The 23,117-nt window shown below is 46.5% G+C and overlaps 1 protein-coding gene across 3 annotated transcripts in view; it reads right to left on the minus strand.

Moving 5' to 3' along the window:
- syn3 (synapsin III) overlaps window positions 1-23,117 on the minus strand; it is a 104,323-nt gene that overhangs the window by 69,610 nt on the left and 11,596 nt on the right. For 2 of the 3 annotated variants that reach the window (XM_030355041.1, XM_030355040.1), the window contains exons 1-2: window positions 9,426-9,949; window positions 1,051-1,108 (exon numbers count right to left, since the gene is read on the minus strand). In XM_030355041.1, coding sequence (XP_030210901.1) covers window positions 1,051-1,108; window positions 9,426-9,949 — 582 coding nt within the window. Of the gene's footprint in view, window positions 1-1,050; window positions 1,109-9,425; window positions 9,997-23,117 lie in introns of those variants that run through there. The other variant, XM_030355039.1, reaches the window with a different exon arrangement.

The raw sequence follows: 23,117 nt of genomic DNA on the forward strand, positions 1-23,117 counted from the left end.
CTCCACCTCCTCCTACAACCACCACCACCACCACCACCACCTCCACCACCTCCACCACCTTCAAGGCATCTGAATGATGCACAGCGGAGAGCTGAACCCAACAGCCCATAAACACCGTCCTGGTCTTTCCACGGACGCTCCGAGCCTCTCCTCCTCCCCCATAAAGCCCCCGCCCCCCCCCTGCTCCTCCCTTCAAAGGACCGGGCAATGGCTAGCAGATGTCCGGCCACCAGGGACCTAAAGGGAATCAGATGCTGGCGACCGTAAACAGTACCTGCCCGCGGGCTGCGTTCAGGGCTCAGCGTTCGGATTGGGGGGGGGGGGGGGGGGGGGGGGGAACTTGGTCAGATGTGCGTGGAGCGACAGATGCACACCACCACTCACTCGCCGACACACAACACCACACAGCTGGGGGGAGACGGGCTTTAAGGGGGTGGTTTGAGTTAATGTTGTGAGTTGGTCTGCACACTGGGGGGGGGGGATTTCTGTGGGATAAGCTGGAGTAATCGCGTGAGTGGGGGACACCCAAGTACAGATTGAGGATATTGTAGGGAACAAAATGATCCACATAAGAAACGGTTCGTTAACATCTTGGGGATGTGTGTGAGGAACGAAACATCATACGGTTATTTGTGCTTTTATTACTTTTATCGCAGCACACGTGTTTTGTGCACGTTGTATGGCTTGAGTCTGGCCCTTGTATAGGACAGTGTTTAGAGTGAACAACGTGTAATAACATGAAACATTGTGTAATAACATGAAACATTGTGTAATAACATGGAACAATATGTACTAACATGAAACACTATGTACCAACATGAAACAATACGTGCTAACATGAAACAATGTGTGATAACATGAAACAATGTGTGATAACACAAAACAATGTGTGATAATATGAAACAATATCTAATAACATAAGACAATGTGTAATAACGGAACAATGTTTAATAACATGAGACAATGTGTAATAACAGAACAGTGTGTAATAACATGAGAACCAATGTGTAATACCATGGCAGAATTTGCAATAACATGACTGTTTCCTACCTGTTCCACTTTGATCTCATATTCGCCGTTTAACTTCTTGCCACGGAAATACTTCGCCCTGCGAGGAAGAAAAATAAAATGTTTTGTAAAATAGGTTTTCTGTAAGATGGTAAAATAATAAATAATAACAGTACAGGCTACGTCAGAGAACATCTAAGAGATATTAGCAGGAATAGTTTAGCTAACTCTCGGATAGTTGAGCTAAAGAAACGTAGGTGAATGACTGAACATTTATTATATCTATAGAGACATCAGTAGAACATGGAACAGCTGAAATAGTTGAGGAAATTATGTTATAATATAATGTTAGTATATAATATAGGGTTATCAGGTCCAAAAGGATTCGTATTTGTAACATGGAAATCTTTTGCTCACACCAATCAGAAAATGCCAGTACTCATTTCACACTCATTTGTCAGGTTCTGGGCAAAAGGTAAAACCAATCGTAGAGTCAAATAACCTCTACAATCCCAACAGGCAATGGGATATTACTGGGAGCTGAACACACAAAATGAAACAAAGCTGGAAGCAATAATAACCCATAACCACGGGCAGAGATTCAAACAACAAGAACACAGGTGAACAAATCACTATTCACTAACACTGGTGAACCTATTCAGTAGTTAACACAGGTGAATGTAATCACTAATCAACACCGGTGAATCTATTAACTAATCAACACTGGTGAACATACAGTAATCAACACTAGTGAACTTAATCACTTATCAACACTGGTGAACCTATTCAGTAGTTAACACTGGTGAACCTATTAACTAATCAACACAGGTGAATCTATTAACTAAACAACACTGGTGAACATACAGTAATCAACACTAGTGAACCTAATCACTTATCAACACTGGTGAACCTATTCAGTAGTTAACACTGGTGAACCTATTAACTAATCAACACAGGTGAATCTATTAACTAAACAACACTGGTGAAAATACAGTAATCAACACTAGTGAACCTAATCACTTATCAACACTGGTGAACCTATTCAGTAGTTAACACTGGTGAACCTATTAACTAATCAACACAGGTGAATCTATTAACTAAACAACACTGGTGAACATACAGTAATCAACACTAGTGAACCTAATCACTTATCAACACTGGTGAACCTATTCAATAATCAACACAGGTGAACATAATCAGTACTCAACACAGGTGAACCTAATCAGCAATTAACACAGGTGAACCTAATCACTAATCAACACATGTGAACCTAATCAGCAATCAACACAGGTGAACCTAATCAGCAATTAACACAGGTGAACCTAATCACTAATCAACACAGGTGAACCTAATCAGCAATTAACACAGGTGAACCTAATCAGTAATCAACACCGGCGGCCCTAATCAGTAATTAATTGTAATCATTCAGAACTGGTGACCATATTCAGTAATCAACACTGGTGAACCTAATCACTAATAAATAATTATTCATTCAGAAATGGTGACCATATTCAGTAATCAACACAGGTGAACTGAGACGGTAATGAACATAAGATAAGTGAACCTATTCACTTATCAACACAGGTGTACATAATCAGTCATTTATTGTATTCATTCAGAAATGGTGACCATATTCAGTAATCAACACAGGCGATCCGATTCAGTAATCAACACTGGTGAACATATTCAGTAATTAACGCAGCAGTCGTTAATCATCAATTAACACAGGTGAGACACTTTCCACAAACTCAGGGCATGGACCATTACATTATCTGTGGACGGAAGTCGATCTCCAACAAGAGCATCTAAACCACAAATAACCAGAGTGGATGGGTGTATAAAGTGAAAGAGGCTCCAGGCTGCGGCCGTCCGTTCCCAAAGCGAACACAAGCAATTACAAGAGTGGCAGACCCGATTGCTTGGCTGACTTCAACTGCATAATCTAATTAAGAAGTCCGCTGGGATGGAGCGCTTTCTGTAGCTCGTCTTCCTAATGAGCCTGTTGAGTCTGAGAGCCACTATAGGATCACACGCAGGTGGACCAGACATCGCTGTGTTTTTCTGCCCTCGAGGAGATAAGAGTCCCCTAGAGGAACGTTATCAAGCACAATCCTTCGTGTCCGCCCCAGCAACCATCATCCTCCAGGAGAAACAGACAGAGAGATGCGGCCGAGATTGTGCGAGTATCAAGAGGATTGGAAGGAGGGGTCTTTGAAGGGGAGATGTTTACACAGAGATCCAATCAGAGACCACTCAAAGTCCCTGAGCTGTCCGTTGTTCTGTCGTTTGCTGTGTGCGTGTGTGCGTTTGTGTTTATAGAAGGACCACAGGTGTCTGGAGGCTTTCGTTAACACAGACAGAAAGACAGACAGACGCAGCCAGAAAGACAGGACTACAAGTCCAGGTTCCTGGTGGCTTTCATTAACTCAGACCGACAGACAGTCAGTGGAAGGCCCGTCTATTAACAGAACTTCAGTGGAACCCATCATCATTAGCGGCGGTGAGCAGATGTCCGGGTCCTGACCCGTGGCTCCCCCAGTTCTGGCCCCGCCCACCGGGACTCCAGCCACTTCAATGGGCCGGACTCAACTGACAGCTGATCTCAGGTCAGATCCAAGTCCAAGACGAGGCCGATCTAAAGCCAATGCGGCGAAGAACCGAGAGTCCAAACCAAGAAAAGATCAGAGTCTGGATCCTCAACTGAGAGAATCGCACTCTGAGTCACGACAGCTGTTATGGAGATCTGCTGCAGGTGGTCAGACCGTTAATATCCCCGGTACACATGGGGGCCTAGCTTATTAAATACTTCTAGGACTGTGTGTGTGTGTGTGTGTGTGTGTGTGTGTTAAAACTAACATACGATCAAGGAACATAATATCTAATATCATCCGCGTTGGCCGCGTGTAATCTACAACAAACACACTTATGCGCATTCATCACGTTTATCACTGGTTTCCATCGGTGTGTATTTATGCTGGCTATCAGATCAGCTTTAATAACCCCCTAAACAAGCACGCGCACACACACAGGCCTAGGAGCTGACCAATCAGCAGCGGGCTTACTGCTGATGGAGCAGAGTGCGGCGGCGGGCTACATGCTAACGGGCTCTGAGCCACTAGCGCACGCCGTTTGTGGTTCCACGCCCGTACAACCCGTCTCTCTCTCTCTCTCTCTCTCTCTCTGCCAAGAACGCTCCTCTCTCACTCTTTTACACCCGTCCACCTTTCAAGTGTGTTTGTTAACATTCAGAGAGAGAGGGCGAGAGAGAGAGAGAGAAAAAACGAGAAGGGGGCAAGAGAGAGAGAGAGAGAAAGAGCGGGCAAGAAAGAGGGCAGGAGTGAGAGAGAGGGCAAGAGCGAGAGAGAGGGCATGAGAGAGGGCAAGAGTGAGAGAGAGGGCAAGACAGAGAGAGAGAATTGGCGAGAGAGACAGAGGGCAAGAGAGAGAGAGGGCAAGAGAGAGCGAGAGAAGGCAAGAGCGCGCGAGAGAGAGCGAGAGAACGAGAGAGAGCGAGAGAGAGAGACACCGACTACAGGCCTTACATCCCCTAGCTGTCTGCGTGATTCCCTGTCATTTGGGACGCCATGAATCTTGTGAGAAGGGTGACCTACATACTCTCAAGTCAATGAAACCAAGGTGGGGGGTGGGGGGTGGGGGGGGCAGCCGAGATGGAAGAACAACAACTCAGATGTTACGCGTTTATTTTCCCTGTGGTGTTGCGAAACGCCCCGTCAATCCGAGTGATCGATTTAATTTACGGTTGGCCGCGCTCGCTGGCGTGAAAAAGGAAAAGCGCTAGAAAGTAAACACCCAGTTGTACAAGAGAAAGAAGAGTTGGCTTTCGGTTCGTCAACCGAACGCACACACACACACACAATACAGAGTGTTCTAAAGGTATGTGAATGTATTGTTTATTCACTGGAGCATCGCTAAAGGAACAGTATTTATCAGTTTAACAGTAAATCTTGAATTAGTGAAAAAGGTAGCAAATCTGTTTAATTAAATCTGCCTTCATTCAAAAAGCACATGAATGGGAGGTAAGGATTGAAGCAGAGGAGTTCAACCTATGAGCTCTCTGTTCTCATCACAGTGCAAACACACTGCCAGCTTCTTGGCACAGCGCTGGGTTGGCATGGCACCCGATTTGATGGAACCAGGGAAGAGACAAGCGAGACAGAAGGAGTGAGGGAACACGAGAGAGAGAGAGAGAGAGAGAGAGAGAGAGAGAGAGAGAGAGAGAGAGAGAGAGAGAGAGAGAGAGAGAGAGAGAGAGAGAGAGGAAAAGAGAGAGAGAGAAAAAGACTGACAGAAAAAGAGAGATAGAAAAAGACAGACACAGAAAAATTGAGAGAGCGAGAGAGACAGACGGAGAGAGAGAGAAAGACAGAGACACACACAAACACAGAGACAGAGAAATAGAAAGGGAGACAGAGAGAGGTAGAGAGACACTATAGTGGCGACAGCAGCCCGGCTGCGGTGTCCTGCCGTACCGCGTGTGGCAGAGCAGCATGCTTTGTCTATCAGTCAGCCACCGGGGGCCAGAGCTGTCAGGAAGGCTGCAGGGTCTCCTCAGAGATGCTCAACCTCCCTGCAGGAATGCCCCCAGGACACCCACCCCCCCCCCCCCCCCCCCCCCCCCCCGCCAACGCTACACCTATCCCCACCCACCCGACAGAAATGGATGGCATGGGGATCCAGTGACAGGCAACACATGGGTGTTCACAGCTCACACGGCACGCAGACGAACAGCGCAGTTAACACGACGGTCCGCGACAGAACGAGAATGACGTGCAACGTTTTCTATTAGACGCTCGACTGCTTGTCAACAGCGCCCCCTGCAGTTCAGGGGTCAATAGTGATACTTCAAAGCATCGGACGCCATTTTTCTACAGAGCGGTGGGACTACAGTGCCCCCGTGTGGCCAAAAGTAGACCAGATGGGTACCAAAATAGAATAAAGCAAAACGGTTAACACAACAACTTGTGTAAAGAATACATTTCAGTCTTTATGTTCTAAGTAATTCATGGATGTTTAAATCCTCCACTAAGGATATTCACCACTTTCTGCATCATGTGATCACAACCCCACCTTCTGCATCATGTGATCACAGCAACGCCTTAGGCAGATTATCAGGGCACTCCTTAAAGGACCCCTTGGTCAAGGGTCAAGAGTCAAGGGTCAAGGGTGGCTCTTCAGCCCAGAGGGTCGTGGAGGAGGGGTCGATCAGGACCACACGTAACTTGCAGAGCAGCGTTTTGTGAGGACTCTTCTGACTGGTGTGTGTTTTCCAGGGATGCTGTTAATTAAGTGATCGTTTCCATTCGGCTCCTCAGCCTGGGCCCCTGGGGAGATGAGCTCAGTGCAGGGGAGGTGGGGGGGAGAGGAGATTGAGAAGTCTTTGGGTGGAGGAGATGGAGATGTCTTCGTCACGCTCGTGTATAGACACTGCGTCAATCCACCGCGGGCAGGAACCACCATGCAGCCGAGGAAATGTGATTATCGCCGGATTCATTTGCACGGTTCTATGATAGCGCTATATGAGTCGTGCCTTATGTTTGACATCGAATTTAAGTCAAATCAAAGCACATCGGTACATTCATCCTCAATCTATTCACCCACATCCCAACACTTCCCTACCTTATAACTCAGAAAATACTGTTAAACACAGTTAAATACTGTCAAACACTTAAACACCAGCAGGACTTTTTATCATGGACCACCGTCTGTGTCAAACCGACAAACATCAACAAAACATTAATAAACCTGAACGCCGTCACTCCAAATGATTGATTTAATTAACGGTATAATTAGCCGCGCTCGCTGGCATGAAAAAAAAAAGAAGCGTTACATCTGTTAGAAAGTAAACATGCAGTTGTACGAGAGAAAGAAGAATTCGCCTTTGGTTCAAAAACCAAATGCACACACTACCACAATAAAAGCAGAGGGTTTTAAAAGGTATCTGAATGTTATGTATATTAATTTGAGCACCGCTAAAAGAATTGTATTTAGAGTTTATCTTGGAAGTGGCGAAAAGGTTGCAAATCATACCTTTGTTCCTGTTGGGGGGATTTAATATTGTCCGATAATAAACATTAATAAACATGAACCCTTTATCGAGCCAACAACAGAAGTCCAATAAATACCAATTTATTGGTAAAATACCAATTCATGATGGATTCCCCGCGGAGCTCAATCTCGGTTGAATGAGCTAACGCGCTAACCTAGCTAATCTAGCTCCAAACCCCGACAGGTGAACTGAGACAGTAATGAACAGAAGATAAGTGAACCTATTCAGTAATCAACACTGGTCACACTGCAGCCACCAAACAAACCCCCCAACAACCCTGAACTCCAGGGGAACGAGGACGGCTCGCTGGAGGTGTGAGGCTACCACGCGCATCCTAAACCCTGATCAACAGAGCCAATTACCCCCCTACCCTGCCAATTACCCCCGCCCCCCGCCAATTACCCCTCCACCCCCGACCCTGCATGTTGAACCGCAGCAGGGGGTGGAGGGGCGTCATGGTAACAACATGAGGGATTCATTCTTCTGCTTAATACTATGTTTTTATGCTATAGCCTTATTCTATAGCTTTATTATATAGCTTAATGCTATAGCCTTATACTATAGCTTCATTATATAGCTTTATGCTATAGCCTTATTCTATAGCTAAATGCTATAGCTTTGATATATTTTTATGCTTTCGATTTATGGTAAAGCCTTATTCTGTAGCCTTATGCTATAGCTTTGTGCTATATATTTGTTATATTTTTAGGTTATAGCTTTATGCTCTAGCCTTATTCCTTTAGAATCGAGCTTTAGTCTATAGCCGTATTCTATTTTATTTTGCGATAGCTCTATGCCATAACCTTATGCTATATATCGTTATGCTTTAGCATTATGCTGTATTTTTAAGCTGTAGCTTTAAGCTATAGCTTCATGCTATAGCCTTATTCTATGGCTTTATAATCAAGATTTATTCTATAGCCGTATTCTATATTATTTTGCAATGACTTTATGTTATAGCCTTATGCTATAGCTTTATGCTAAGGATTTATTCTATAGCCTTATTGAATAGCCTTATCCTATAGCTTTATGCTATATCTTTATGCTTTAGCCTTATGCTAAAGTCTTATTTTATAGCCTTATTTTATTGCTTCATGCTACAGCTTCATGCAATAGCCATTAAGCTAGCCAATGTTTCCTAGTATAGCCAGTGACTGATGGTAAAAGCTCTCTCCGTGTGTATTATTTATGACTTCCATTACCAGAGATTTATCACCTCTTTAACGAGGCCTGTTGTCCAGGTGTGTGCGTCCTGTGAGGTGTCCTCCCACCGTATGAAACCTCATTAAACCTCTTTGCTTTAGCGGAAGATTAAACACAGGCCAGCAGGTTAACGTACGCTAACACCAACGCTAACAGCTACTGTATAGAAGGTGACACGGCGGCTAGCGCTGGCATTAATCACGCCGTGGGACCGCGTCTACCGCTGCCTCAGAACATTACTCCACGTCTTAAATGGCCGTTATCGCGGCACCAGGTGTGCCGTGATTGGCCGTTAGGAGCCGTTTGAAAATCTGCCTTTTACTTTTGTTTTATTGCCAGCACAAGTGGGCGTGTCCACCTAGTTGTGTGCTGGATAGATCAGCAACCTTTTTGCTACGGTCTACATGCCAGGCTGGCAGACTGATCTACCCAGCGTACAGCTTGCTTGGCACGCCAACTTGTGATGTCACTGAAACACAGGAAAAAGCCTGATTTTCAAACGGTATCAGCCAATCACACTCACACCTGGTTGCGTAACACCGCCCCTTTAAGACGTGGATCGATTCCCTGTAGCCGCAATAGACGCTGTCCCACGGCGTGATAGGAATAAGGCAAAAAACGACTTGTATCAGCCAATTACACTCACAACTGGTGGCATGATACCACTCCTTTAAGACCGCCCCTTTAAAGCATATCTCGGACAATCCCGCCGCAGCTGGCGGCGTGATAGCCCCTTTAGGACTGCCCCCTTAAGGCTTATAACGGCCAATCACGCCCACATCTGGTTGCGTGACACCGCCCCTTTAAGAGCGCTCCTTTAAGGCTTATAACTGGCAATCACACGCACACCTGGTGGCGTGACACTGCCCCTTTAAGACAGCTCCAACACATGGTGGCGTGACACTGCCCCTTTAAGACTGCCTCAACACCTGGTGGCGGGACACTGCCCCTTTAAGACTGCCTCAAAACCTGGTGGCGTGACACTGCCCCTTTAAGACCGCCCCCACACCTGGTGGTGTGACACTGCCTCTTTAAGACCGCCCCCACACCAGGTGGTGTGACACTGCCCCTTTAAGACCGCCCCCACACCTGGTGGTGTGACACTGCCCCTTTAAGACGGGGCGAACTCTGCTCCGGCTGCACTCACCAGTCGGTGTGCGCTCCGTCGATGACCAGCAGGATCTTGGGCTTTCGGACGACGGGCTTAGCATCCGCGGCGGCGGCAGCAGCGGCGGCGGCGGCGGTCCTAGCCTGCGCGGCGGCGGCTACGTTCTGCGCCAACTGCGCGCTCTTTACTACACTGGAGAAGGAGCTGAGGAAGCCGCCTCCACCGCCCCCAAAGGACGGAGCCGGCGCCGCGGTAACGGCCGGGGCGGGGGCCGGGCCAGTGGTGGTGGTGGGAGGAGCCTTTGCGGCGGACGGGGCGGGGGCTGCGACCTTGGCGGGCGGGGGCGGGGTGTGGGGGGGCTGCTCCGCGGCTTGGCCCGGGGGCTGGCGCCGCTCCATGGCCGGGGAGGCGGGGGTGGAGGTGGAGGGGGTGGAGGAGGTGGGGGTGGAGGAGGTGGGGGGGGTGCCCCCTGGGGGGTCCGGCCGCTGGAGGTCCATCATGTAGCCGTTGGGCAGGTTGGCCACGAAGCTGCTGTCGGACAGGCGGCGCCGAAGGTAGTTCATGGTTAGGGGTCGGTGGTCAGGCCAAGAGACTAAGGGGGGTCAGGAATCTGTAAGAGAGACAGAGAGAGACAGAGACAGAGACAGAGCGCGACAGAGACAGAGACAGAGACAGAGCGACAGAGAGAGAGAGGGAGAGCGACATGGAGAGAGAGAGAGAGAACGACAGAGAGAGAGAGAGAGAAGGAGAAAGGTAGAGAGAGATGGTTATTCATGAGGCAGAGAGAAGACATTAAATCATAAGAGTACAAAGGCAGAGAGGCAGAGCGACGGCAAGACAGAGAGGAAGAGGAAGAGGAAGGACAGGGAAACACAGTCAGTCAGATCGCATTTTCGCTACCGCTATTTAAACCGTGCAGGGACAACCTCGGTCGCAGTGACAGCGACGCGTTTGTTCAGCGGTTGATTTGCATACAACGCATTATCCTGTGCGCTAAATCTGTCAGGAGTCAGGACACACACGGCGGCACCGGAGACACCTCACCGGTACCGGCGGTAGGCTACAGAGCTGCTTCCATTAGCGGACCAGCCGCAGAGCGCTGGCTGAGAGACACCGACACAATGCGTTCCGGAGACACACTGGAGGTCGGGTGCCAGAGACCCATTCATAGGGATTAGCGCTCCTCTCCCGAGCAGTAAGAGAAAGACGGGTTTAAAGGAGAACGCTCGCTGTTCAGAGGAAGTTTATCAGACGCAAAGGGTTTTTTTTCCTTCTTTAGAGACAGATTGAGTCGTGTTGAATCGGAATACCACCCTAATAATAAAATCAGAATGCCGCCTTAATAACGTAATCAAAACGGAGTACCATCCTAATAACATTGAACACATTCGGAATACCACCTTTTGTTTACAAAAAGTAACATGCACATACCTTATTGAAATTCATTTTCATTTTATTCCCTCCCCAAAATGTCTTGTGTTGGTGAAACAGACTTGGCTGGAAATCTAAAAATCGTAGTAAATACAGTTTGAGAACCGGTAGGTGATACAGTGGGGGTAGGAAATCCAACCCTCCCTCCCTCTTCTCATTCCTGTTCATGGCGACTGCAGCCTCTCCAGGCTGATTATGGACATAAAGAAAGACACACACACACACACACACACACACACACACACACACACACACACCCACCCCCCCCCCCCCCCCCCCCCCCCGATTCTGGAGCTATTAGTGTTTTTATCTGAGGTCCACACTTTTGATGGCTAAATGAAAGGAGCTGGGAGGACATTACCTCGACCAAGGTGCCGTTTTACCTCCCCTGGAAAACAGATCAATAGTAAGCATGGAGCCCGACGCAAACGATCAATACAGCGTCCCCCGGTCCGGTCGACGGGTAATGGACTCCCTGGTGCTGCTGCGAGACATTCACAGGGTTCCTGCGGTCACAGCTAGCTGTGTGTACCGCACCATGTATGAACTGGAGAGCGTTGGATCAGGAGTCGGACTCCTAGCTGAAAGGTACTGGGTTCGATGCCCAGTGTCAGCATCCTGGCCTTGTCATGTGAAACATATGACAAGGTTTTTATGTTTAATTCTTCCCTTTAGGTGAATGCACTTGATATTGTAGAAAGTGTACTGTAATGGTGACTATACCGTCTGTCAGGGTTGGTAGAAATCTGTCCCTCCCATAGTTTTAGGGTTTCTCTATTAGTTTGTAATTTGCTTGCTCTTGAGCAACAGGTCTAACCCTGGCCTGGAAGCCGGACGAATCTGCGAGCTCATGTTATATTTGATCTAACATATGGGTCTGGCCCCCTCCAGTTCAGACAGATTCTCCCCAGACCTGGCTGGGTCAGCCAATCACAACCCTATATATATTATGGGGCGGGGTTGATGAGGTGACTGAGCAGACGAGCGGCCAATGGGAGCGCCGTTGAGACATTTTCATAAACAACCATGATGGCCACTTCTGAGCTGTCACACATGTCGTTATTCTGATTGGTTGTAGGTCTGTCCAATCGCGCCCAGAGGTATTCTGGCCGGTGCCCGTTGATAACTGAAAATTAATGAACAGGTTCCAGATAAATTTAGACTAATAATTTGTGAATTGGTCTCACCTCCTGAAACATGCTTCTTAATTCACAAGTTCCTTCGGATAGAAGTGTCTGCTAAAATAACTCAATAAACAACAAATAAAATAACCTTTTCCTCCAACTCCATATTACGATGAAGAAGCCCAGAATGCAGTTTGGCAGGACTCAGAACAGAGAAGCGCCTTCTGAGGCGCCAGTAGAAAATAGATCTTGTGAAACTCGACTTGCCACTCTCTGAACCGAAAGAAGAAGAAAAAAAAAAGGTGTCAGTATCCCACACAGGCACAGCGTTCCCGTTATGAAGTCGCTCTCACGACACATCGTAGTTCTTAGAATTAACCGTCGCCACGCAGAAGATGGTGATTCTGTGCTTCTTGTCAAGCTGCGTCAGTAGAGCACGATATTAACATCGCCTTTTCCGTCTTACTAAAACCAAAAAGGCTTTGAGTCACACTGGGTCTGCACTCACAGAATTGTAGATGGAGATGTCTTGGGTGGAGGAGATGGAGAGATCCACGCAGAAGATGGTGATTCTGTGGTTCTCGTCTAGTAATACCAGCTATGAATCAGCTAATAAACCAGCTTTGAATCTCGCTGTGACTGCCCTCACAGTATTGTAAATACGATGCTTTGTTGTAATATATAAAAAGGAATATCTTCCTTTTAGTTTTTTCTTGTCCACTGGGGGGCTAGGGTGAGGGGGTATCATAGAAATATGGCCCGTTAAGCCCTTTCAGGCTGTACCTGTGATTAAGGGCTATACAAATACAATTGCATTGACTTTGAATTGAATAAGGGAGCCTCAAGGATACCTGATGGAGGGCAGTGAATGGACAGGGACAGGCCGCAGAGATCCAGTGCTGAGGAGGAGCGAAGAGGAGGAGATGGCTTGCTGAATTACCAGCCTGGAGTGGGGCACTCAGCTCGAATGAGAACCAGCAGGGCTCTGTAATACTCATCAGGAGCTCACTGCCACGGATCACAGCAGACCACGGCTTTGATTTGTTTTTGCAGGTGTCAGCGAATGAGGAGATGAGGAGCGAGCACACACACACACACACACACACACACACACACACACACACACACACACACACACACACACACACACACACACACACACACACACACACACACACACACACACACACACACACACACACACGTCGGTGGAGCTTGTTTGGACTAAATATATGCACACATACTCGTGAAACAAGGCACGTTTCCTATCTTGATCAATCGCAGCTTTCATCTTTAAAGTTCTAGTGGAGATCTCGCAAATACACCGTTTGTTTTAAAAAACAGGGACAAACGCAAAGCTGGACCGTGACATTATACGGGGAGATCGAGACTGAGAAGATAACGATGCAATCCGGCAGAGGCCCGGATCCGACCTTCTGAAGTGGCAGCCGGGAGGGAAACCTGGGATTGGCTTTTGATGGCAACATGAAATGGTGTCACTTTGAGCACCGGCGGTAATGGAAACACACTGCGACCCCGCGCCGGTTAAATAGACCTTTGTCCTGCACTCTGCTTTACTCATCTTCCCTTTGTCTGCCGTGACGACTCACATCTCCTGATCTCAGCGGACCTCAGTTTACCCCCAGGGTCGTCCCCCTTTCGAAAACACACCCAATGCGGTCCTGATGCGGTTGCCCCGCGCCCGGTTGCCAGGGCGACTGTAACCGACGATCCCTGCTTGGTGATTCCCAGCTGAGGGCTCTCTGCGTTAATGACCACGGCCCCGTTTGACTGACGTGAACAGGGGTACAGAGACGCCGTCTGGGGACCACCGGAGTTAAACCTGTGATCTATTATGTATGTCTGCAGAGAATGCTTGTCTCTCGCTCCTTCTACCCCCCGCCTCTCGTAATCTGGTCTTGGGGATGCAATGCACCATTTGTTTTTTCTTCCGTGTCCCAGTCACTGCTGCTGACTATGACACTTTATACAAAAACAACTTTGATATCCATTGATAATGTTACTATGACTAATATTAATATGTAGACCTCAATCCGATGAGTCTATACCAAAGGGACTCCTAATGAATTGAGATACAGGTCGTCGGGATGAGGCAGCACGCTCAAGAAGGCTTACAGGTAGGATACAGACGCCCATCACCTCGCTCAAGGAGGTGACCCCCCAAAGCAACTTCACCCTCAAGCCCCTAGTCATTGCACCATCACCCCCCTAGTCACTACACCACCCCCTTTAGTCACTGCACCATCACAGCCCCTAGTCACTGCACCAACCCCCCCACCATTATTGTTGATAGATGCAGTTGTTTTATCTGTTGTTCCACAAAGCCGGATAATGATTCGATGATTTGCTTCCCTTATAAAAGGTCGCTCTCAGACAACCATTGACATTAGAAATTCCTCCCATCGATTTCCCGTCAGATTCAATAATGCGCGATGGTATTTACAGTAACCTCATTGATTCATGTCTCTGCCCATTGATTTATATTCCCTACCACCATCATCACAGAGCAAATGTGCTCTCATGGTCTGGCCATCTTTACGATTTTTGAAACAACCTGTAGATGAAATCGATGCAAAAAAAGAAAAACGTATTTTTTTCATTCACCTTTTGAGGCAGAAAGGTTACCTCACAGTAAGCTAATGAATGGTACAGTCCTACACACAGTATTCGACTCGTCAATACACATGAACTACATTACGTTCTGGGTTTAACCCTATCCGTTAACACTCACACAAAAGACCATGACCATAGCATCGTATACATACGATACTGGCACTCAGATCACTGTAGTTATACAATGGGAGCTCCCTGCTTGCTTCCAGAGTGAGGAAGGCAGGTGATAATCACCGTCAGTCAGGGAGCGGTAATGACAGGGTGCTGAGAGAGAGATAATGCTATAGGAGACCCTGCGGCTAATGCAGGCCGCGGATGAAACACACTACCGTATAGTATTGATTATACAATGCAGTAACCACTGACAAACACGCGCAAACACACACACACACACACACACACACACACACACACACACACACACACACACACACACACACACACACACACACACACACACGGCAAGCCAATAGCGTGAGAAGACTGTTTGTAATGAAATCTATTTACGTTGTGTTCGTATTAATGAGCGATCCTGCGGCGGTATAGGTTAGCTGTATATACCCCCCCCCGAGTAGGTCCAGACGCACGCCACCGACTAGCGGTTGCCATAGAAACGTCAGTCTTCGCATGAATCACACTTGTGGACGGAGCGAGGAAGGGGGGAAAGGGTGATCGTTTTGATTTGCTGAAATTAACGATGTCGTTGCTTAAAGGACAAATCCGGTGTAAAATGGATGTGGGATATGTTTGGTATGATCAGACCCGGCGCCAGAGCAAATCTATACAGGGGGCACGTAGATTTTGTGGGAGGGCCCACATCTATATTATGACAGACAGGTGTTGCCTACAAAAAACTCAATTGCAACAGTCCACAGCAGCGCAAACACATCATCATGGCCAACAACAGCATTGCCTTAAGACGCACGCAGTTCGCAAATAATAGCCTACATTTTAACACACACAAACAGCCAAATACAAATCACATTTGCATTGTGTGCGCGGCGGCACATTAAATACCACAGACGCCAACAGCAATATTCCGCGCCACGCAGACGAGCAAATAAACATAAACATACAAAACTTTCGCAACATTGCATCATGTGCTCGGCCAAAACATTGTCGCATAATCCAATGAAAGTGCCGGTCGGGACCCATGACGTCGGCATGTGAACAGACTCTTTTCACCAGAATTTGTAGGAAATGATTGGTGGAGGCGAGGAGGAGGCGGAGGGTGTTGTTACTCCTGGCGGGTCGGAGTGAGAGGTAAAAGGCGTCTCGGAGAAGAGGGCTAATGGCGGCTGCGTTGTTACAGCTAGCGGCGGGAACTCAAATCCAGCTCCAGCAAGAGGCTCAGCCCGGTCAGGGTTAGAGCTAACTTTACTTGCAGTAACTGCAGGTTTTTTTTCCGGATAAGTAGGCCAATTAGTTTTTAACCAGCGTCTGATATCCATTTTCTTTTTAAAACACCAGAGCAGGCTAGGCTACTAATTTGAATTTGCCGGTTAATGCCGTCGTTCGGTGTGACGAATTCTGAATAGCGATAGGTTTACACATATGTCAATCACATCTCTATTTTCAACACATTTTTTATTTAGTTTAACAATTATTTTTTGAGATTTTAAATAGTATCTGACATCATATATATCTTAGCATAAAAAATAAAATAAAAAAGTAAAATGCATTTTATTTTTACAAGGGCAAAGACATCAAGTGGGCGGGGGCAAAGACATCAAATGGGCGGGCCCGGCCCGGTCTGGCCCGCCCTTGGCGCCGGGTCTGGGTATGATCAGTGTTGGGGTAGTTACTCAAAAAAAGTAATTGGTTACTTATTACTAGTTACTTCTGTAAATTGTAATGAGATTATGCTACTTAATGAGTTACTGCATTTGAAAAGCAACTTCACTACTTATTACTTTACTTTCCCTTTTCTTAATTTACAGATACATAGACAAACATCATAGCCCTATCATCACTTATTAGTGTTAATTGTATAAATCTATACAAAATAGCATATAAAACCATGTGAAAGGCAAAGCAAGGCAAGGCAACTTTATTAGTACTTTTCATACACAAGGCAGACTCAAAGTGCTTCACATATAAACATTGTCATACAATAAAATTATTGAAAAGATGAAAGAACGATATCACTGTCTGCACAAATAAATGCCTCACTGTACAATCCACAAACAACAGGATAAAGTAGGCTATGGTGAGGTCAATCAGTAGTATACCAACACACAAGTTTCAAAACACAGGCTTTGGGAAACATGAGAACAAAAATTAAGTGGTCAATGAAAAATATAAAAAGGTCACTTTATTAAAACAGAAATAATGTAATGCTGTCTATCCAGTGCACCGTCATTCCTAAGTAACTTTTGTTGTTGGCGGACCAAATGTCTAAGGTGGTGGACACATGATCCAGGGAGGACTAATTATTTAGAGCTTTGATTCCATGTCGGTATAATACTTGTTCAGGTAATGGGAAAATGTCTTCCTGACGGATGTTGGCTTGCGAGTCACGGGTATTTTATCTAGTATTTTTCTAAATCTGGGCGATTCAATAGTCGCCAGGGGAAGCATGTCTTCTACAATGAACCCTGCAACCAGCCGGTCTTTCTGTGTCACCTGCTTCCGTGCTACTTTACTTCGTTACCCAAAAAAGTAAGATCGTTACCCCGAACACTGGGTATGATAACGAGTTGGAATGTTCGTTTTGGAGCAAAAAAGGCGCATATCTTCAGTTGGCTGTTTTTAGCCGATTCTATCAAAACGCTATAAACTTGGAACGATAGGGGCATGTGTTTTCGTCAAAACTAAATCGCTATTTTAAACCACTTAGAAGTAGCCCGACATTTCTTTGGTAGTATAATAAGGGTCTTTACATATAAAACGAGGCATCACAACTTTGTAAGTGTATAGATTGTTTATTTAAAAGGACATTTTCTACAAACAATACCATGAGTGGTAATGTTGGCTCGTTCTTTCGCGAACCGGTTCGATTCACTGGAAACTCGACTGAACGAACGAGTTCAGTCGAGTTTCCGGTAGCACTTACTCCACTGAGTCTGACTGACTCAACTGAGAACCGTGCAATGGCGTGCATTGCATGATGCAATTCACCGCTACCGGAAACTAGGTTGATTCGCGAACGACTCCTCCACGGAGTTTCCGGTGAATTGATTCACCGGAAACTCGACCAAACTGGGAGGAGTCGTTCGCACATTGTTTGTTCGTTCAGCCTGGTTTCCGGTAGCTGTAAATCGCATCATGGAATTTAAGCCATTGCACGGTTCTCAGCTGAGTCAGTCAGACTCAGTGGAGTTAGTGCTACCGGAAACTCGACCGAACTAACGAACGAATGAACGATTCGCAAACGACTCCTCTTGGCGAACTGAATCACGAGAACTGGGTCACGGAAACTAATCATTAAATCCACCACTAGTTCACCTATCGACGCCATCTTGTTTTTAAGACGCGATAAGTAGATTGGTGAACACAGAGCTTGCGTGTTGTTGACGGATGGCACAATCTCTGTGTTCGTCAATCTAGTTATCGAGTCTTAATACAAGATGGCGTCGACGGGTGAACTAGGCTACTGATGGTGTATAAAATGTCCTTTTTAATAAAGAATCTGTAGACTTACAAAGTTATCAATGCCTCATTTTATATGTTAAGACCCTTATTATACTACTAAAGAAATTTCGGGCTACTTCTAGCCTATAAGTGGTTTAAAATAGCGATTTAGTTTTCACCATAACGCATGCCCCTATCGTTCCAAGTTTATAGCGTTTTGATGGAATCGTCTAAAAACAGCCAACTGAAGAATGCGTCTATATGCGCCTTTTTTGCTCGAAAACGAACATTCCAACTCGTTATCATACCAAATATATCCCAAATCCATTTTACACCGGATTTTTCCTTTAACTGCAATTCTAACGAATATGTAAATAATTCAAATGAGGGAGGGCACAAATTCAGTGCAAAGACGTTGATGGTGGGATTCTTTCGTTACAACACTATTGTAACACAAACTATCCTCTGCAGAAAGGCGTTGGATGTTGACCGGGCACTTCCCTTCATGTGCTGGGAGATTGAGTTACAGTGGGAATCTGACACCCTGATACACCCTCTCACACACACGGGGGTAATGCCCCGAACTAGAATAGCCCCTTTTCAGAGAGGACAAACCCATGTCACTAAGCAGAGTAGAGCTACTATAGGGGTCTGCAGCTCTTGTGTACCCAGGCACTGATACTAGACTTGTGATCGCTTGTTGAGGAAAGTTTAGTTTAGTCTACCCGAGATTTGGGGAATACTAAGACTATGATGGCGTCTCTGTGGAAAGGGTCTGTGTTGGTGTTGTACAGTCCCTTACATCTGTCACGGTGTCAAGTGCGGTTCTGTCCGAGGTTTGTTGTGACAGCATCGTTTGGCCAGCCTCTGGACTAGAACCCTGCCTGGATGCAGTTTCATCGCTCACTCGCTCACTCACTCACTCACTCACTCACTCACTCACTCACTCACTCACTCACTCACTCACTCACTCACCCACTCACCCACCCACCCACTCACTCACTCACTCACCCACTCACTCACACACTCACTCACTCACTCACTCACTCACTCACTCACTCACTCACTCACTCACTCACACACAGCGGTGCAGGTTGTATGGTCGGAGCTTCACACTGATCAGAGGGGTGGTGTATCAGGCTCTGGTGTGAATGGAGATGAGCTGAGAACGACTCACCTGATTGGCTGGCCTCCCCAGGGGAAAGACAAGATGATGCACTTTATTCTTCCTGGATCAATAATTAGGGCAGAAAGGATGTTAGAAAATAAAAAATATGCACTTACAATAAGAATAACAAAATACTGCAAATATACTACTCTAACAATACAATACACAACAATATGATATACAATAACAGCGGTAGTAATGTAAACGCAAAATAAAAAATGCAGACATTATTTGGTGCTTCATCCTGTCTGGACAGGATGTAGTTGTGACTGACAGGTGGACTCTAGGGCCCGCCTCCAGGGGGTCTGTGCCGGACTGGGACCGGTGGTCTGCTTGTGTTTCTGCAGAAAAAAATGTTGCACCTTTTATTTCCACTTCAGCTATTAAAGTTGTTTAAATTATTTAAAGTGAAGAGCATCTGAATAAAATAAATGAGTACTAGACAAAGACTATAATGATCTAGCAATCTATCCATCTAGCTATCTATGATTTATATATCCTATATCAATCTTTCTTTCTATCTATGTATACAGTATATATTTCTCTCTATCTATCTTCGATACATATATCAATCTTTCTATCTACGATAAATATAAATCGTTCTCTCTACCCATCTATGTTAAATGCTGTCATCAATCTTTCTATTAATCTATCTATGTATCAATGATATGCAGTACCTACATCTCTCTCTCTCTCTCTCTCTCTCTCTCTCTCTCTCTCTCTCTCTCTCTCTCTCTCTCTCTCTCTCTCTCTATATATATAAATATATATATATATATATATATATATATATATATATATATATATATATATATATATATATATATATATATATATATATATATATAATATATATACAGTATATGGGTAGATATTTACCGTATATACGGTATATATCTACCCATCGTCTAACAAAGTGCATATTCAACACAGTGTGTGAAACTGATTTCTCTGTTCGGCAACAACAACCCATCACGGTGAGATTAAAAGGCGCTCCCGGTGGCTGCAGTACCCCCAGCGGCCGCAGAGGTCGCTGTTGCGTCGTACGACCGCTGCACAGCAGCGCTGCTGCCGTGCAACACGATCAGCGGTTTCCTGCTTCGGGTTTCCCTTTAAGGGGGCAAGGCTCGATGCTGGGAACTCACGTCATTTCGCCGTTTACACATCCAAATCAATGAGCTCGGCGAGATGTCCGTCGTTCACTCCGATCTTCCAGGAAGGGATTAACCAGCGCGCTGCCGAGATGTAGGGCCGACAACACGGCGACCAACGCAGGGAAACAAAAGAAGTTTGTACAAGATCGGGTGATGGTGAAGTAGAGATAACTTTTATTCCGAGGTGAAGCAGACCCACTGCCTGCTGTTGAGCCGGGGGTCGGCGGGCCAGGGGGGTTGTTTTTTTTCGGATAAGACGGGAAAGCGTAAAAACCCGAAGTGGAGGAGCACAACTTCACGGGAGATGATGTCCGAATCCTCCTCGATCACGACCAAGGTAGTGCGTTTGAATCCGATCGTCCGATGTGTGTTTGAAGCAGAGACCCGTCCAGACCACTTGACTTCATGGATTGATCACATATGTTGTTTGTCATCTGTTGCTCGGGCTCGTTTCGGACTCGTTTCGCTGCGGGGTGAAGCTGGCGGATCCCCCGCTGTGCGGCTTCGCGTCGCCCACACGTTGGACGTGATCTGGTCACGATCATTGAGATGATCCATAGCAGCAGGATAGATGTCTCCCGGGAATAGATCATCTGAGACGGGTTTGTGGGGTTGCCTTCCAAAAGGAAACTAAATAAAACGATTGTAAAAGCCTGCATTTGAATAACATGGATAATCAAATCATGATCCGCGGTGGTGTGCGTTTAAAACCAAGGAGTAAATGTGTTGATTGTGCAAATCAACATTAGTTATTGATGTGGTGGACTTTTTATGGAGGCGTTTGGGAAAGGTTTTTAGTGTTATTGATTCGGATCCACACATAACATGAACGATCACAGGGTTTTTGTTTGTATTGTTGCATGGTGGGTCACTTCACCCATGCAACATTTATTCCAAATCGTGTGCTGAAATCCCTTCTACTACGTCATCTTATAAACATTGATGCCACTTTCAAATTTAAAGTGCCCCAAGTTTGGCTAGGCATTGGAAGAAAATTGTGTTGTCAAATTCAACATGGCACTTTCTCTTCTGAAGTGAAAGTGACATATAGGAACCAGGTCGTTCCTGTAGTGTGTGAACGACTGGTTTTGAACAGCAGAAAATTAAAATTCAGATGATGCCCGAAATACAGTAGATTAATCACTGATTGTTATGTGAGTGATTTAAGATGAAGTGTGTGTAGCCAAAGTCATCACACTGGTGTGTGTGTGTGTGTGTGTGTGTGTGTGTGTGTGTGTGTGTGTGTGTGTGTGTGTGTGTGTGTGTGTGTGTGTGTGTGTGTGTGTGTGTGTAGAGCTGTTTGATAGAATATGTCTAACTCCACTCAGTTCATGCTGTATTATACACACACACACACACACACACACACACACACACACACACACACACACACACACACACACACACACACACACACACACACACACACACACACACACTATGTCAATACGGCATTAAAGCCTAACTTGTACTCATACTATCATGACCAGCAGATGCTTAATCAAAGTGACCTGCAGTGCACTGAGACACATGTCAGAGAAAACCAGTATCTTCTCAAGAACGTCTACACCTTAAACTACCGAAACTACCGAACCCAGAACCTTTCCACCAGCCTGCCCCCACGATGATGATTAACATTTAGGAGATTTTGCAGATGCTTTAATCCAAGGCGATTTATTACCATTCACTAACACATTCACACACCGACGGTGGAGTCAACCACGCAGGGCGACAGCCAGCTGGTCAGGAGCAGTCAGGGTGAGGGGGGGCTTGCTCAGGCACCCCTCAACGCTCAGCTAGGAGGAGCCGGGGATCGAACTAGCAACCTTCTGGTTACCAGCCAACCCGCTCTTCCTCTTGAGCTCCCGTCGCCCCCTTTCCACCATCCTGCCCTCATGATGACGACGACGACGATGATAATGAAGAAGACGATGATGTGTGTGTGTTTGTGTGTGGTGGATCCTAGTGAGGCATGCCCCGTGTCCCCTGTGTGTGTCCGCAGCAGGAGAGAAGCTCGTTCAGTCCGTCGGCCAGCCCCCAGCCCAACTCCACCTCCTCCCCCGTCCATGCCCCCGCCGCCCGGCCCACCGGCCGCATGGAGGAGGACCCCACCCGGCTGCCCACCCACCTGCGTGAGTCCAGTGCACCTGCGCCGCCCCCACACACACATACACACACACGCGCACGCACACGCGCGCATGGATGTACACGCAAGCACACATGTAGCTGCGAACAGACACACACACACACACGCGCGTACTTGCCCCTTACAGAGGTTGAAACACACGCACATGTACATACTGACACACACTCTTGAATGCTGACACACATGTACATGCTGACACACACACGCTTGTACACGACGACAAATGTGTAAACACACGCACGCACGTACGCAGACACTTTCTTGCTGACACATATGTACACGCTGACACAAACGCACACACACGTACGTGCACACTGACACAGACACACACGCGACCATGCTAACACACACACACACACACACACACACACACACACACACACACACACACACACACACACACACACACACACACACACACACACACACACACACACACACACACACACACCTGCTGATACACACAAGCACACACCCAGTCCAGCGGTGAGAGGCAGCCCC

Source organism: Gadus morhua, chromosome 4, assembly GCF_902167405.1.
Source record: "Gadus morhua chromosome 4, gadMor3.0, whole genome shotgun sequence".
NCBI lineage: Eukaryota > Metazoa > Chordata > Actinopteri > Gadiformes > Gadidae > Gadus > Gadus morhua.